This window comes from Epinephelus moara, chromosome 21 (genome assembly GCF_006386435.1).
Source record: "Epinephelus moara isolate mb chromosome 21, YSFRI_EMoa_1.0, whole genome shotgun sequence".
In the NCBI taxonomy this organism is placed as follows: Eukaryota; Metazoa; Chordata; class Actinopteri; order Perciformes; family Serranidae; genus Epinephelus; species Epinephelus moara.
In genome coordinates, this window is record NC_065526.1 from 8,917,978 (window position 1) to 8,932,827 (window position 14,850).

The 14,850-nt window shown below is 39.3% G+C and overlaps 3 protein-coding genes across 3 annotated transcripts in view; 2 read left to right on the forward strand and 1 right to left on the reverse strand.

Annotated features, from left to right (window-relative positions):
• The first annotated feature begins 1,068 nt into the window (after positions 1–1,068).
• On the forward strand, positions 1,069–6,547 carry LOC126383063 (zinc finger protein 473 homolog). The gene is made up of 5 exons (XM_050033446.1): positions 1,069–1,685; positions 3,497–3,593; positions 3,668–3,788; positions 3,887–4,145; positions 4,336–6,547. The coding sequence occupies exons 1-5, from the start codon at positions 1,371–1,373 to the stop codon at positions 5,572–5,574; spliced, it is 2,031 nt and encodes a 676-aa protein (XP_049889403.1). The 5' UTR covers positions 1,069–1,370; the 3' UTR covers positions 5,575–6,547.
• A 631-nt stretch (positions 6,548–7,178) lies between these two features.
• Positions 7,179–12,651, forward strand: LOC126383062 (zinc finger protein 69-like). The gene is given in 5 exon segments (XM_050033444.1): positions 7,179–8,076; positions 9,496–9,595; positions 9,701–9,800; positions 9,889–10,153; positions 11,064–12,651. Coding segments are annotated over 5 exon segments (2,064 nt in total). The 5' UTR covers positions 7,179–7,797; the 3' UTR covers positions 12,384–12,651.
• Positions 12,652–13,905: 1,254 nt separating this feature from the next.
• LOC126383066 (peroxynitrite isomerase THAP4-like) overlaps positions 13,906–14,850 on the reverse strand; it is a 13,455-nt gene continuing 12,510 nt past the window's right edge. Inside the window, exons 3-4 of the mRNA XM_050033449.1 lie at positions 14,305–14,374; positions 13,906–13,964 (exon numbers count right to left, since the gene is read on the reverse strand). Of these exons, the coding sequence (XP_049889406.1) occupies positions 14,312–14,374 (63 nt within the window). The 3' untranslated portion in view covers positions 13,906–13,964; positions 14,305–14,311. The remainder of the gene's footprint in view (positions 13,965–14,304; positions 14,375–14,850) is intronic.

A 14,850-nucleotide genomic window follows, 5' to 3' on the forward strand; every position in this document is an offset into this window, starting at 1 on the left:
TTACTTCTGCTGTAAAGTTGGGCATTTTAACATGGTGGTCAATGGTGATTGTCTCGCTTCTGAAGCCAGCTTCATGCGGCTGTTCAAAGAACTGCACTTTTGGCACGTCCGTGTTGGCTTCATTTTTCAGCCCTCAAGGCTGCTGCTGGGTCAGTTTTCACTGGCATTAGAGGTTGTCCTGACATTGAAATTTGGTCACCCAACATCACAACCTAAATTCAACCTAATATGAACGTCAAAAGACGTTTGTAGCCAGCTCAGACTTTTTGGTGTTGTTATGTGTCTCTTTGGAGTCATTCTGTCTCTCTTTTAGGTCATTTTGTGTATTTTGTTGTTGTTGTGTGTCTCTTTGCTGTTTCTTTGTATCCGTTTGTGGTCTCTTTGCTGTTTCTTTGTGATCATTTTGAGTCTCTTCCTGGTTAGTATATGTTAATTTGAGTGACAATTTGCAGGTGAAGGTCAGGGTGTCCCCTGACACTTTGGGCCCCTGTGCCCAGTCAGTAATCCATCCATGTATGCAATGTAATAAAAAGTTTTTTGTTTTTTTTTATCAAACCTACACAGAAAAGAAATCCCACTATTTCCCAAATGTTTGACTTCCAAATTTATTTCAAAACTGAGAGGTGATTTTCAATATCAATACCAGACTATAGTCAAGCACTGGCAAGTCAAAACTTTTAAAGTCAAACACCGCCATCTGCTGGATATTATACACACCTGCACTTGCTCATTATCAGTCTTTCTTTAAACTTTCACAGGACTAACATTTTCTAGTCAGTAAATGCAACAAATGTGTGTGTCATTGCTAACAGAAGGAACTCTAAGTGGGTACATTAGGGCGAAGAATTTAAACACATAGCTAGTGGAAAAATGCAAAAATAAAATAATATAAAAAATAATAATTTATATTATCAATAATTTGACTTAAACTACAATTTTTTTTTATTTTTTTTTTTTACAAAAACTAGGAAAAGTGCTGACTTTAAAGTCTTTTTAAATTATGTTGAAGGTTGTTAGGGCTGTGTGTCATGCTAACTTGTTAGAGTGACGTTTTTCTCTGTATCTAGGCAACCGTCACCTTGGGTCCGCTCGATTTTCAGACATCCCCGTTTTCTTTATCTCCATTACTCAGTCAGTTCCTTCTTGAATTTATACTCGCCGGTGTATGCCTGGGAGCAAACCGTGCGTACCTGTCCTCTAAACCCCGCCCATTCAGTCCCCACTTTCACTGTAGGAATAACGGCTAGCTTAATTAGCTTAGCGGTGTTGCTGCGGTTGAAAGATGGTCATATTCATCTTCTGCTGTTTATGAACGGTAACAACGCGAACAGTCCACGTCAACAGTTGTAGTGATAGATAATAAATCCAGGATGTGCTCCGTTGTCGGCTGTGATTCGTGGCGTCGCAGTGCGCAACGGTTCAAGTTACCGGAGGATCCAGAGAGGAGGCTGGAGTGGGTCCAGTTTCTCGCCACAGTCAATAAACAGCGATTTAAAGAGTCGTCCTGGACTGACATTACAATCTGTAGCGAACACTTTAAAGCTGACTGCTTTGACAAACCGACACCGAGCCGCTCAGGTGTGACTGGCACGGCCCAGCTCATGTTAAATCCCAGTGCTGTCCCATCAGTGTGTGTCAAGTCAGAGTCAGAGGAGCCTGAGACAAATCTGAGGAGCCCAAAAGTGGTGAGTCTGCTCAGACAGCTGCAGCCATCTCAGTCAGACATTATTACCATCATCACCTAATGCAGCTCCATTTATAGTTTGTCTTAATACTTAAAGTCTAAACTAGGTTAATGCAGGTCACTTAAGTCAAATACACCAACAAATGTTGCGTTCAAATGCAGTCATTTGTTTACTACATAACATAAATAAATGTGTGCTTAATGATGATGATAATCAGAAACAGGTCACGTTAAGAGTATGAATTTAATTGATATTTACAGTAAATATATCCTGCAAGAATCTTCCAATTTAACCTACAGATAGAGAAGTAGGTGTTTAATTGTTAATCAAATAAAGTTAAGACAAAATTACAAGGCAGGATTACCCAAGGGACGTTTTCCCCTTTATTGGTGCAAAATTAAAACAGTGGTGACTCTACAGGTACAAAACAAACAAAATATGTATATTCACAAACACAAGGACAGACATACAGAGCTTGACAAGGCATGTATGTAAAATAAATATAGCAAACCAAATAAGGATAATTTCAGTGTTAACATTTTGCAGATAATCTGTTGGATGTGAAATATGGAAAAAATAAATAATACAAAAAAATATAATAATAATGATAACAATAATGATAATAATAAATTTATTGTCAAGAAACAATTATTTTTTTCTCTGTAATATTTTAATATATTTCTGTAATTCTCTAATATAAAACACAAATAAAAGAGATGTGCAATTCAAGCATTTATACTGTAAGCTTTTTTTATATGTCTTTATTACTGAGACATTTGGGATGAGTGCTGCAGTAGGTAGTAAACACATAGCAACATAAATGCAATGTCCTCTCCTTTCCACACTAAATATCAAGAGATGCAGTGCCACATATCTTCATAAGCAAACTGACTAGTGCTAATCTACATATTGTGTTTTTACATCTTCCCTCAGATGTTGCTCCTAAGAACAGGTGCGTAATATGCCATTATTGACTTAGCACTATAGTGCTACTACACATTAGTTGTTCATGATGCTGCCACCACTATACTTGACTATAGGCATCATGGTTTTGGGCTGCATAAGTGCTGCCGGCTCTGGGGAGCTTGGTTCATTTAGGGAAACATGAATTCCAAGCAGAGCATGATCGCCCCTCTTCAGAAACTGGGCCGCAATGCAGTTTTCCAACATGATAATGACGCAAAACACACCTAGAAGATGACAACTGCCTTGCTGAGGAAGCTGAAGGTGAAGGTGATGGACTGGCCAAGTATGTATCCAGCCCTAAACTCACCTGTGCACCTGTGGGCCATCCTCAAGCTGAAGGTGGAGGAGCACAAGGTGTCTTCACATCCATCTGCTCCATGATGTCATCATGGAGGAGTGGGAGAGGATTCCTGAAGCAACCTGTGAGCTCTGGTGAATTCCATGCCCAAAAGGGTTAAGGCAGTGCTAGATAATAATGGTTGGCACACAAAATATTGACACTTTAGGCACAATTTGGACATGTTCACTGTGGGGTGTACTCACTTATGTTGCCAGCTGTTCAGATGTTGATGGCTGTGTTTTGAGTAATTTTCAGAGGAAGGTAAATCTATACTACTATACAAGCTGTACACTGACTACTTTAAGTTATATCAAAGTGTCATTTCTATAGTGTTGTCCCATGACAAGATATAATGAAATATTTGCAAAAATGGGAGGGGTGTACTCACTTATTATTAGATATATTAGATCATAACATAACTTATTGTATCATCAACCAAACACAGTTATAATGTTTATTGCCTTTGGTTATAACTACAATCTTTTATTTTTCTTACTTTGTGTAGGAGCCTGAGGAAACCACAGAAGTTACTTGTGAGCGAGATCAGCTTAAACCATGTGGTGGTCCAACTTCCTCTTCTGAAGAATCAAAGCTTTTAATGGGTAAAAAATGTCTAAATATGAACATGTGTTATTAAAAGTGCAGAATATTTTCACGCTTTAAACTTAATTTGCAGCAGACCGAGGAAGCCCGGTCCCAACAGATGTCTCATGTTCATCTGATGCTTCAGATGCTGTTATATCTGTACATGGCCAGATGCAACCACAAAATAAAAATTTTGATTTGATCAGAGAAAAGTAAGTGTTCTTTAAAACTGTGGTTCATATTTTTGTTTAATTTGTCTACGTCTTACATCTGGTTGGTGTTTTAATATTTCATTTTAATTGATTTTCAGAGCCGCACTTGTGCAGACGAAAGGAAAGTATGTTGTGAATGAAAAACGCCTCCTCCAGTTGTTCAGCCACAAGTGCCCATTATGTGGCTCTGAAGTCAAGACAGAGAAGGTCACCCATGGGGTGGTCATCATCTTGAACCAACAGTGCCTGCAGTGTGAGTACAGAAACCAGTGGAAAAGCCAAGTCAGTGCTAAAGTCCCAACAGCTGAAGATCAGCACCTGACAGGAGGCACAGAAGTAACTCCAGAGACCCAACAGGTGAGACTTGAATAGTCAGACATACTACAACATATCCAGACTCACTGCTTGAAGTTTAAGAATTGTGAATCCACAGAAAATGTCTTTAGGAAAACCATACACACGCAACACTGTTCATGTGCACCTTCATGTTTTTTATTTGTAATATTCAAAACAGTTACTCATACCCATTCCTGTCATTTTCTCACAGGCAGCGCCAACAGATGACACCCATATCCCAGGGGTCCCTCAGGTTGATGCTGTTATTGATGAGGAGAATGACACCATGGATGAATCGAGTGATCAGGATAATGTGGATTCAGACGAAGATTGGAAGCCAGCGAAGCATTTCTTGGTGCGTGGAGTGCTTAAAAAGACACCTGACGACAAAATCAAAGATCAAGATGATGATCCTCCTCCACCTGCCCCCAAAAACAGTGAGCTCTGCACAGAGTGTGGGACATTTTTTAATAAACAGAAGCCTCACACATGTGAGCACAAGATTAAACCCTATTCCTGCAGTATTTGTGGTAAGAGATGTGTCAGTGAGACCGCTTTAAATACTCACAGCAGAATCCACAATGAAAACTACGAACATCGGTGCAAATTCTGTCACGCTACTTTCAAAACAAAGGCGGGCAAAGTCACACATGAGCAGGTTCACGTAACTCAAGGAAAACCTTACAAATGTCCAGATTGTTCAGAGACATTTGCCACAAACAAGGAACGCAGAATCCACCTGGAGGATCACAGAGGCCCCCCGCAGTTAAAATGTGACATTTGTGGAACTGAATTCCTCTGGCCACTTTCTCTCCAGAGACACTTAGCTGTGCACACAGGACTGAAGCCGTTCAAGTGTTCAGTGTGCCAACGAGGCTTCAACCAGGCGAGCCACCTGAAATCCCACATGCGTCTGCACACAGGGGAGAGACCTTTTAAATGTCAGCATTGTGGTGAACGCTTCAATCACAACGTGAGCTTAAAGAGTCACGTCCAGCGTTACCACACATCTGATTCTGGTCATGAACAGAAGAAGATTAACACTGAGGAAGAGGAAGACCCAGACTCAGAAGATGAAGTGCAGAAGAGAACATATAGACCTAAAAATAAAAGGAAAACCACAGGCAGGCCCATAGGAAGACCTAAGAGCCATGAACCAAGCAACTTACAGGAAGGCCAGTGTTCAAACACCAATACTGGAAATCTGCAAGGGCAGATGTTAAAGAGAGCACAATGCAGTGATGAAGAAAGTAAGGACAGTGGCACAGCCTTTGATTCAGCAGAGGCGGAGGAGAAGAGCTGCAAGGAGGCAACAAAGAAAAATTCTGATAGTGACTCAGATTTTGACCCAGAAAAGAGAAAGAAAAAAAGGAACAGCAGCCAGAGCGGCGGTAAAAGCTCTGGGAAGCGTAGAGGAAAACCATGTAAGAGTGTTGAAGAAGAGTCTTAAAATGAAAGGAGATCAAGAATCAATTTGGTTTGGGGGATAAACTCTTGTTCACCCAGGAGACTTGTGCACCCCATATAGGCTGAGTCCTCTGCAGCAGCCCGGGCCCTTTCCTGTCACTCTTCAGCTTCACTATAATAAAGGCAAAAAGCCCTAAAAATAATTGATTTAAACAATTGTGAAACAAACACCCATAAAGTGGACTGATTTCCTAAAAAGAAAATATGACAAAGCAAGTGCAGTTAGGCCAGGGTGTGAGTCAAATTTCATTGCTTGCCTTTTACTGTTAAGTGAAGGTATTGCTTTGATTTTAACTGTTGGGAACTTTTGAAATGTAGTAGCTTACAGATTAGTTACCCTGTTTAAAAAGGTAATAAGTATTTCAATTACTTGATCAAAGTAATGTAAATTAATATTGTACTTATGAGTAGTGCATAAATGTTGTACTGAAATTTGTTCTGAAGGCTTTGCTGACCTGCATTGTCCGAAAATATGCCAAAAGTAGAAATACCTGCATGGCGGAAAGATGCAAAACAACAGAATTAATTAAATTAATTTTACCCAAACCCTTTTTAATCCCTAATATTTTAAGTAACTGTAATTTAATTACATATTTTTTCTCGATAAATATAAGTGATTACAAGTAAATTAATTTAATGACATAACTCTGATACATGTAACTTGTGACTGCCCAACACTGAATTTCAAGATAGTTTTTATTCCTGTTACCTGATGTGTATACTATGAGATCAAAGTGGATTAAAGTATATTAAACAGGGCTGATGTGACACCACTGAATCTCAATCTTTAGAAAGTTATTTGTTAACACAACAAAATGTAATATGTAATGTGTGCTGTACATTATAGAGGGGGAATACACTTTATGGCAGACTGAGAATGCAGTCTGTATCCCACTTTAACTTGTGCTAGGAAAGCAGAAACTCCATATTCACAGACGTCATAAGACATGATCTGAAATAAACACAAAACAAAATACTTGATGGTAGGGCCGTTTGGTGCATTATGGAGGAGGTTACGTATTTTGGCATACTGAATGTCCAGTGTGGTAGGACAAACCTCTAAGGTCAGGTGTGTAGGATTTAGGGGCATCTATTGGCAGACATGGTATATAGTATTTATACTATGTTTTCATTCAATTAAAATCATCAACACACATAGAAGAAAAATGTATTTATTTTGATAGACAGGTGGATTACACAATCCATATATTGATATTTTGAATTTACTTAGGGTGAAATCAAAGCATAATGTCCACCTTCATTGTATACATGTGCGCAAATACAATTCCTCTTAAGAGGATAGTTTCTTCTTCTCCTACTGCTGCTACTTCTGCTGCTACTGTCTCTTCTTCTTCCTCATCTTCTTCTTCCCCCTCCTCCTCCTCTTCCTCTCCTTCTTCTAATAAAGTTCCGGCAGGCTGTACGCTAATAGAGTGTAATGCTGCTCTCCACATGCAAGAGTTTACTATTCACCCTATATTTTTAAATAAAGTTAATTTGCACAATAAACTGGGATATGCCTGACGTTAAATCAGGTGAACCCTGCCGTTAAACACCGTCCATTCAGCCGGGGCCAGCTGTGGGTTGGCTCCATTTCTGTACGCCGGTGCACCGCTGTACAAGCACCGGGGAGTGTAATCATGAGTTTAATCTGTCAGCCAGTGGAAGCAACCAGACCAGCAAACAAACAATCACACAATCTATGATTAAGCTTATTGAAACTAACTCTTGTGTGTTCCTGAGTAAAGTTAGAAAACTGAACTGTACAGATGAGAATATCTCTGTGTAAAGTATGTAAATTACTAAATATTTATTTTGTCTTATAATGTAAAAAACGACAGCTGTCAAATGGTTTTCTGCCTCCCTGTATTCAGCGCACCGCAGGCGTACACCGGCGTAGTAATGGTGCGGACCCTTTTTTCCCCCCATGACCCGCCGTACTCTGCCTCGGATCTAACCTTAACCAATCACACGCTTCATAGGTAAACCCAACCAATCAAACCAACACAGCTAGCGACTGTAGCCAATCAGAGGGAGAGGGGGCGGGTCTAGCCACCGTGGAACAGACATGGCTCCTAGCTGTGTCAGCTTCTGTCCGTTTGGGACGTTGTGATGGGAGTCCTCGTCGAGCTTTGTTTTCCAGTCCCCGGAAACACCAAACTGTCAAATCTACTTTACATTTATAGAGACGAAACTTAAACCCAGGATGTGCTCCGTCCTCGGATGTAGCTCGTGGCGTCGCGGTGCGCAACGGTTCAAGTTACCGGAGGATCCAGAGAGGAGGCTGGAGTGGGTCCAGTTCATTCTGGAAGTCAACGGTCAACGGCTGAAAGAATCGTCCTGGACTGATATCACCATCTGCAGACACCATTTCACTGAGGACTGTTTTATAAACCAGACTCAAAGCGGGACGGTCCAGCTGAAGTCCGGTGCTGTTCCATCACTGTGTGTCAAGTCAGACCCCGACGAGCCTGAACCGGATCCGGTGAGACAGCAAACATGTGAAATTAACCACTCTAATACATAGAAATTCAAGTTACCTATTCCTACTGACAGCATATCAAATGCTACACACTGCTGTTGACACCATATTTGCTTCCGGGTTTGTTTGTTTTGACACACATCCTGTTGAGTGGACGGAGTTCATTTACAGTTCTTTTAAAGGCGCTATCACGGACTATTAATTGCTTATTAAATTAACACATCATTTAAATTAATTATTAAAATGTAGGCCAGAGTCACAGCACAAATATAACTGCCAAGTTCAGTAGGCAGTTTGGTAATTTGTTATTTTATTTTTTTTTATTTTAGGTATTTATTTTATTGAATACAGTAACGGCACACTAACAAACCAGGGTTGCCATAAAACTTCAATTAATAGCCCAGCATGCCGACACAATACCCCGTCATCCTGTTAACCTTTTGAAACCTGCAGCAAATTGGCTTGATTTCTTTTAAAAACATGGGAAAAAGGCAACGAGTTAAATGACTAAAAAAACTGCAATAAATTAGTAAAAAAAAATAATAAAATGAAAATAAAAAAAGAATTAAAAACTACAAAAATAGTTTACAAAAAAGAAGTTAAAATGACATGAGAAGAGTGCTTAAAAATATAATTCTGTAAAATGTAATAATAAAAATAATTGTAAATATAGTTTGTCCCTGAGCTTTTTTTCCCTAGTTTTATTTTATTTTATTTTACTTTATTTTTCATAAATATTATTAATAAAAAAAAAATCTAAATCTATTTTTTTTCTTTTTTTTGCAATTAGTGGGACATTTTTTAACTAAGTTGCTGATTGCCATTTTCCCATATTTTTGACAGATATTGCACCAATCAGCTCAGGGTTCAAAGGTTTAAATAGTTGTGAAAGTTGGATTTATTTTTTTGATCTTTTGATCTGAGGATCCTTATGTACTAACGTACAGGGAAATCGAGGAATGGACACATAATTTGAGGCAGCCAACAGCAAGCTTTTATACATCGGAAGAACTTCTACTAAAGAAAATGAACTGCTTGGCAACCAGACTAGGCCTCTAATTGAGACAGGCCTTTATTTGTCAAAATGTGTAGCCACATCAGGCTAGTAAAAGGGACTGAGCGTTTAATTGGGACTTTTATCAGCATATCAACCTAGCCCTATATTACTGTTGATACTGTATAGTGAGCACTTGCCATGTCTTTGGTGTAGAGATAATAACATTTACATGCCTACTGAGCCATTCAACATTAATATTGACAGTAAATCTTAATTTTTTTCATATGAAATTAATCATGTAGAACTGTAAGGTAATGGAAACATCAGTCAAACAGAACTTCTGGTGTGTTCTCTGTAAATGTTGGTACAACTCATAGACAGCCTGTGCTACAACTATAAGCTTCTCCTTTTATGACTTTGTGTAGGAGCCTATAGAAACCAGAGAAGCTGCTTCTCAGTGCGATCAGCCTGAAACATGTGATAGTCCATCTTCCTCCTCTGAAGAATCGGAGCAATTTTCAAGCGGTAAGAAATTTGATGTTTTTATGTGGTAAAAAAAAAATATGGATGGGGTATTCACTCAAATGTGTTTGCTTGAAGTGAGTAATGAGGGCTAAATTTAATTTGCAGCTGCCCAAGGAAGCCCCGCACCATGTGAAGCTTCAGATGTCGTGCCTGATAATGGTCAGATGCTGCAAAACATTGAAAACTTTGATATGATCAGGAAAAAGTGAGTTCATCTTTCTTTCTCAACAGTTGGACTTCAATTACACCTTTAAAGCAGTATTTCACGATGGTTTGTGTACCTCATTTTTCAGAGCTGCACTTCTGCAGATGAAAGGGAAGTACGTTGTGAACGAGAAACGTCTCCTCCAGTTGTTCAGCCACAAGTGCCCGTTGTGTGGCTCTAAATTAAAGATGGAGAAGGTCACCTATGGGGTGGTCATCATCTTAAACCAACAGTGCCTCAAGTGTAAATACAGACACCAATGGAAAAACCAACTCAATGCTAAAGCCCCAACAGGTGAAGAGCAACACCTGATGGAAGTAGTGGAAGTAGACTTAACTCCAGAGGGCCAACAGGTAGGACTAATAGGCACATACCACAACATATCCAGACACACCATCTTAAAAGATAAAGGGTAACTTCTGTATTTTTCAACCTGGACCCTAATGTTCCCATGTTTTTTTGTGTTGGGGCTGTTATACAAAAAAGTTCCTACTCTTTAACAAAAAGTCGAACACTGTAGGAATCATTTTCATAAGGATGTCTGTAAGTGGCAAAAACAAGCACTTTCATCATTTGTAAATTGATGGTGCATATTTCAAATGCTGCCAGATGCAATTTCAAAAAATTGTTGCTCACATTAGTCACTTAGGAACAGTAATTGGGGATATAGGGTCTGGGTCAGTGATACTCAACAAACAGCCCACAGGCCAAATCTGGCCCCCGATAGTGAAAATAAATTGATTCACACTGGGATTTGTTTTGGACTTTTAATATAAATACAGTGACAGAGTGCATAAAAAGCATCAGAATAGGGCTGATTTATCAAAAAAAGTGACAGGAGAGGATCCGCGGAGTCCCCCGACAGAGGGCCAGTCTATACCCCAAATGACCTGATCATCAATCATATACAATCCACGCTATCCCCCCCAATTTTTTTTAAAGCAACTAAACTATGTTGATAATCAGACACTATATTTGTCAAAGTTATTTATCAAGCAGTGAAAAAAGCTACAATTTCTCAGCGTCTGGGAGGTTTGCTGCTTCTCCTTGTCATATATCATTGTACACTGAATATTTTGGGGTTTCGGACTTTTGTTCAGACAAAACAGGACATCGCCTTGGAATGCTGGCAGTTGTGATTGGCATTTTTTTTGTTTTTACATTTCATAGACCAGATGATTAATCGCCTCTTAATTTGGCTGTAATATTCATTTTGTACAGACATTTAACTCATACCCATTCTTGTCATTATGTCTTTAACAGACAACCGATGATATCACAGGCGTGTCTGAGATCGTCACTGTTATAGGTGAGAGGGATGAATCCATGGATGAAACGGAGGAATCGGGTGACGATGGTGAAATGGATTCAGACGAGGATTGGAATCCAGCGGAGAGGATTTCATTGGCTTCCAAGCTTCGTGATAAATCTAAGGAGGAAAGTGAAGATGAAGAGGAAGATGAAGATGAAGATGAAGAGGAGAAGCAAGAATATGATGACTATCCTCCACTCCCCCTCAGATTCAGTCAGCTCTGCACAGAGTGTGGAAAGTTTGTGAATAAACACAAGCCTCACACGTGTGAGCACAAAATTAAACCCTATGCTTGCAATATATGTGGAAAAAGATGTGTTAGCGAGAACGCGCTGAATTTTCACAGCAGAGTCCACGACGAAAACTATGAATATCAATGCAAATTTTGCCATGCTACATTCAAAACAAAGGCGGGTAAATTCACCCACGAGCAGATCCACATAACTCAAGGAAGACCGTATAAATGTCCTGACTGCTCAGAGACATTCGCCACAAATAAAGAACGCGCAGTCCACCTGGAGGAACACAGAGGCCCCCGACAGGTGGAGTGTCACATCTGTGGCATTGAATTCCGTTCGCCACCTTATCTCCAGAGACACCTAGCTGTGCACACGGGAGTGAAGCCGTTTAAGTGTTCAGTGTGCCAGCGCGGCTTCAACCAGTCAGGTCACCTGAAATCCCACATGCGTCTGCACACAGGAGAGAGGCCTTTTAAGTGTCAGCATTGTGACAAATGCTTCAATCACAACGTGAGCTTGAAGAGTCATGTCCAGCGTTACCACTCATCCAATCCTGCACCTGAACGGAAGAAGGGTAAAAGAAAGAAAACTGTGAGCGACGCTGCTGATGCTCAGGAGAATGGGAACAAGAGAGGTGGAGATTCAGGGCTTGACAATGTAGAAGAAGAACAGGACACAGAGGACGAAGTGCAGGAGATAATATGCAGACCTCTGAATAAAAGTAGAAGCACAGGTAGACCCATAGGTAGGCCTAAGACGAAAGCAGCAAATGCTCAAGGTCAGCGTTCGAACAGTAAGACTGCCAAAGCGAAGGCACGGAAGCGAAAGAGATCACATTACAGTGATGAAGAAAGTGAGGACGAGCTGACGGAGGAAAATAGTGAGATAGTGACGTCGAGCACAAGCTGATGAAGAGGAAACGCCAATAATCCTGAGAGTGACAGAAAAAGGTACAGCAGCCAGAACAGTGGTAACAACTCAGGGAAGCGCAGGGGACGACCAAGAAAGAATCAAGTTGTTGAAGACACTTAAAAAGACATTTAAAAAGTTATTGAGCTGAGGACTTATTAAGATAAATACAGTTCAGAGTGTCATACAGACTTGGACGGTTTTTCATGACATATTTGAACAATATAACATGAGAAACTAAACATGCACACTCAGGCTGGGGACTTCTCAAACTTCATTAAGACATCATGTCACTTTGATTTCAAGATACTTTTGAATCCTGTTCACTGATGTGTATACCATGAAATTAATCTAGGCAAATTAGATTAAACTTTGTTGATGTTTAGCACCAGTTTCAGTTTTCCTTTGTGTTATAATGTTCAATAACTCCATAACACCATTATGTACTGCATAGGAAGCAAATACAGTGAGGACAATGTGTCGATACTGTGGTATCAGTCAAGATGTTGTCTTAGATTTTGGATATTGTAAAATAGCAAGAGTTGTTGAAAACAGTGTGTAAATATTTTGTTAAAGCATTAGTAGTCAACCCTACAATATCACTGTGACATACACCCAGTGGCCACTTTATTAGGCACACCTGTTGGAGTCCAATGCAGCAGCTCTGTCATGTAGTCTACCTTTACAAAGTCTATAATGTTCAGTTTTGTTGACATTGTCATTGTCAGAAAGAGGGGCAGAATACATATAAACAATGCCGGACGTTGCATATTTGGTGCCCTTGGCGAGCTTTTTGATTTTCTCCATATTGCCCAGTCCTGACTTCTTCACAACAAACTGCTTGAAATTGAAGTAACCAAGTGGAATTCAACCATCTCTAATTATATTACATTTACATCTGTGCTCTTCCTATAGTGACATGTCAAAATATCCTTTGTGAAGGGCCGCTGCCCCTTCGTGTTACACCCGAAGGAAACTTTTGAAAACTGTGAGGAGAAACAGATAGGCAGATAGAATGCAGTTTACATATCCAGTGTTTCTGTCTCCACCCCAATATAATGGGAGTGAAAGGGCTTTAATTTGTCTTGCTCAGATCATTAAGGAATAACACTTATTCTGGATAGAGCTCAACTCCTTTAACCTTCATTGTTTCGAGGTATAAGAAAAACATTATCTCTAAATATGGATAAATACAACCAAATATGTCTGTAATGGTCAGATTGAGGAGAGGTCTACTATCACAGCCACTGAAACTTTACTTTTGCACACAAAGATTTATTGTTCAAACAGACGAACTTGTTTAGCATAAAAAGGGGGAGCAAACACACATGGGTTTAATCTGAAAGAAACAAATACAAAATTAGAACTTAAGTCAAATTAAACAAATGTCCATTTTAATGAGGGTAACTAATCATAACTAAAACTAATCATGCACAGGATAACCTAAAGAGAAAGAAACTGCTTACCAACACTGCCACACTATGTGACGATGAAGAAAGAAAGAGTGAAATGGTGTTTAAACGGGTGAACAAGTGAATGAGTGAAAGGAACCAATCAATTTAGCCTAATGATATCTCTGGACTGTAGCAGCTGAAATGGACGACTTTGAACGCGATTTTGAAGAGTTTCTTGTTGCAGACACAGATCCAGAGCCATACCTGTTTGAGCCGGAGTGTACAGATGAGGAATTCCAGGTGTTGGATGCTGAGCGGGCGAGAAGAGAGGCTGTTTTGTACTGTGTGACATGAAACAATTGAAAGGGGGTAGGGCAGTAACTGATCTGAGGAGGGGGGTGGGGACAATGAGTAAGGAGCGTTTTGTGACTGTGTTTGTTGTCTTACCTTTTGCTAAATACCAAAAACACCGCAAATTCTCCTTGAACATAAACTTATCGCTAATCAGCTGAACTCCAGACGCAGCAACATAACGTTACCGACAAGCAAATTTTGCAGAGTAATGTAACGTAGGGATATCAGTGTGGTTAGAGTCATTTCAACAATAAACCCAAAAGCACTTTATAATATGATTAGTGTAAGTTACTTACCACAGCCTCAGGTGTTCCCCTTTGTCCTCTCTGTCTGCCGACGGATGGGTATGGAAGCCCATTTCTGCCACTTGATGGAAAAAAATAAGATCTAATAACTCAAAATAATGAGATACTAAGTCAAAATAATGATACTAATTCAAAATAATTACTTGCTAATTCAAAATAATGAGACACTAAGTCAAAATAATGACTTACTAATTCAAAATAATGAGATACTAAGTCAAAATAATGACTTACTAATCCAAAATAATGAGATACTAAGTCAAAATAATGACTTACTAAGTCAAAATAATGAGATATTAAGTCAAACAATGACTTACTAAGTCAAAATAATGAGATACCAAGTCAAAATAATGAGATACTAAGTCAAAATAATTACTTGCTAATTCAAAATAATGACTTACTAAGTCAAAATAATGACTTACTAAGTCAAAAATAATGACTTACTAAGTCAAAAATAATTACTTACTAAGTCAAAAATAATGACTTACTAAGTCAAAAATAATGACTTACTAAGTCAAAATAATGAGATACCAAGTCAAA

What these genes read in the sequence shown, in the direction of transcription:
- LOC126383063 (XM_050033446.1), top strand. Translation starts at nt 1,371, where the DNA reads ATGTGCTCCGTTGTCGGCTGTGATTCGTGGCGTCGCAGTGCGCAACGG. An exon ending in ATCTGAGGAGCCCAAAAGTG is followed by an intron (nt 1,686 to 3,496) that starts GTGAGTCTGCTC and finishes TACTTTGTGTAG; the next exon opens with GAGCCTGAGGAAACCACAGA. An exon ending in AGAATCAAAGCTTTTAATGG is followed by an intron (nt 3,594 to 3,667) that starts GTAAAAAATGTC and finishes CTTAATTTGCAG; the next exon opens with CAGACCGAGGAAGCCCGGTC.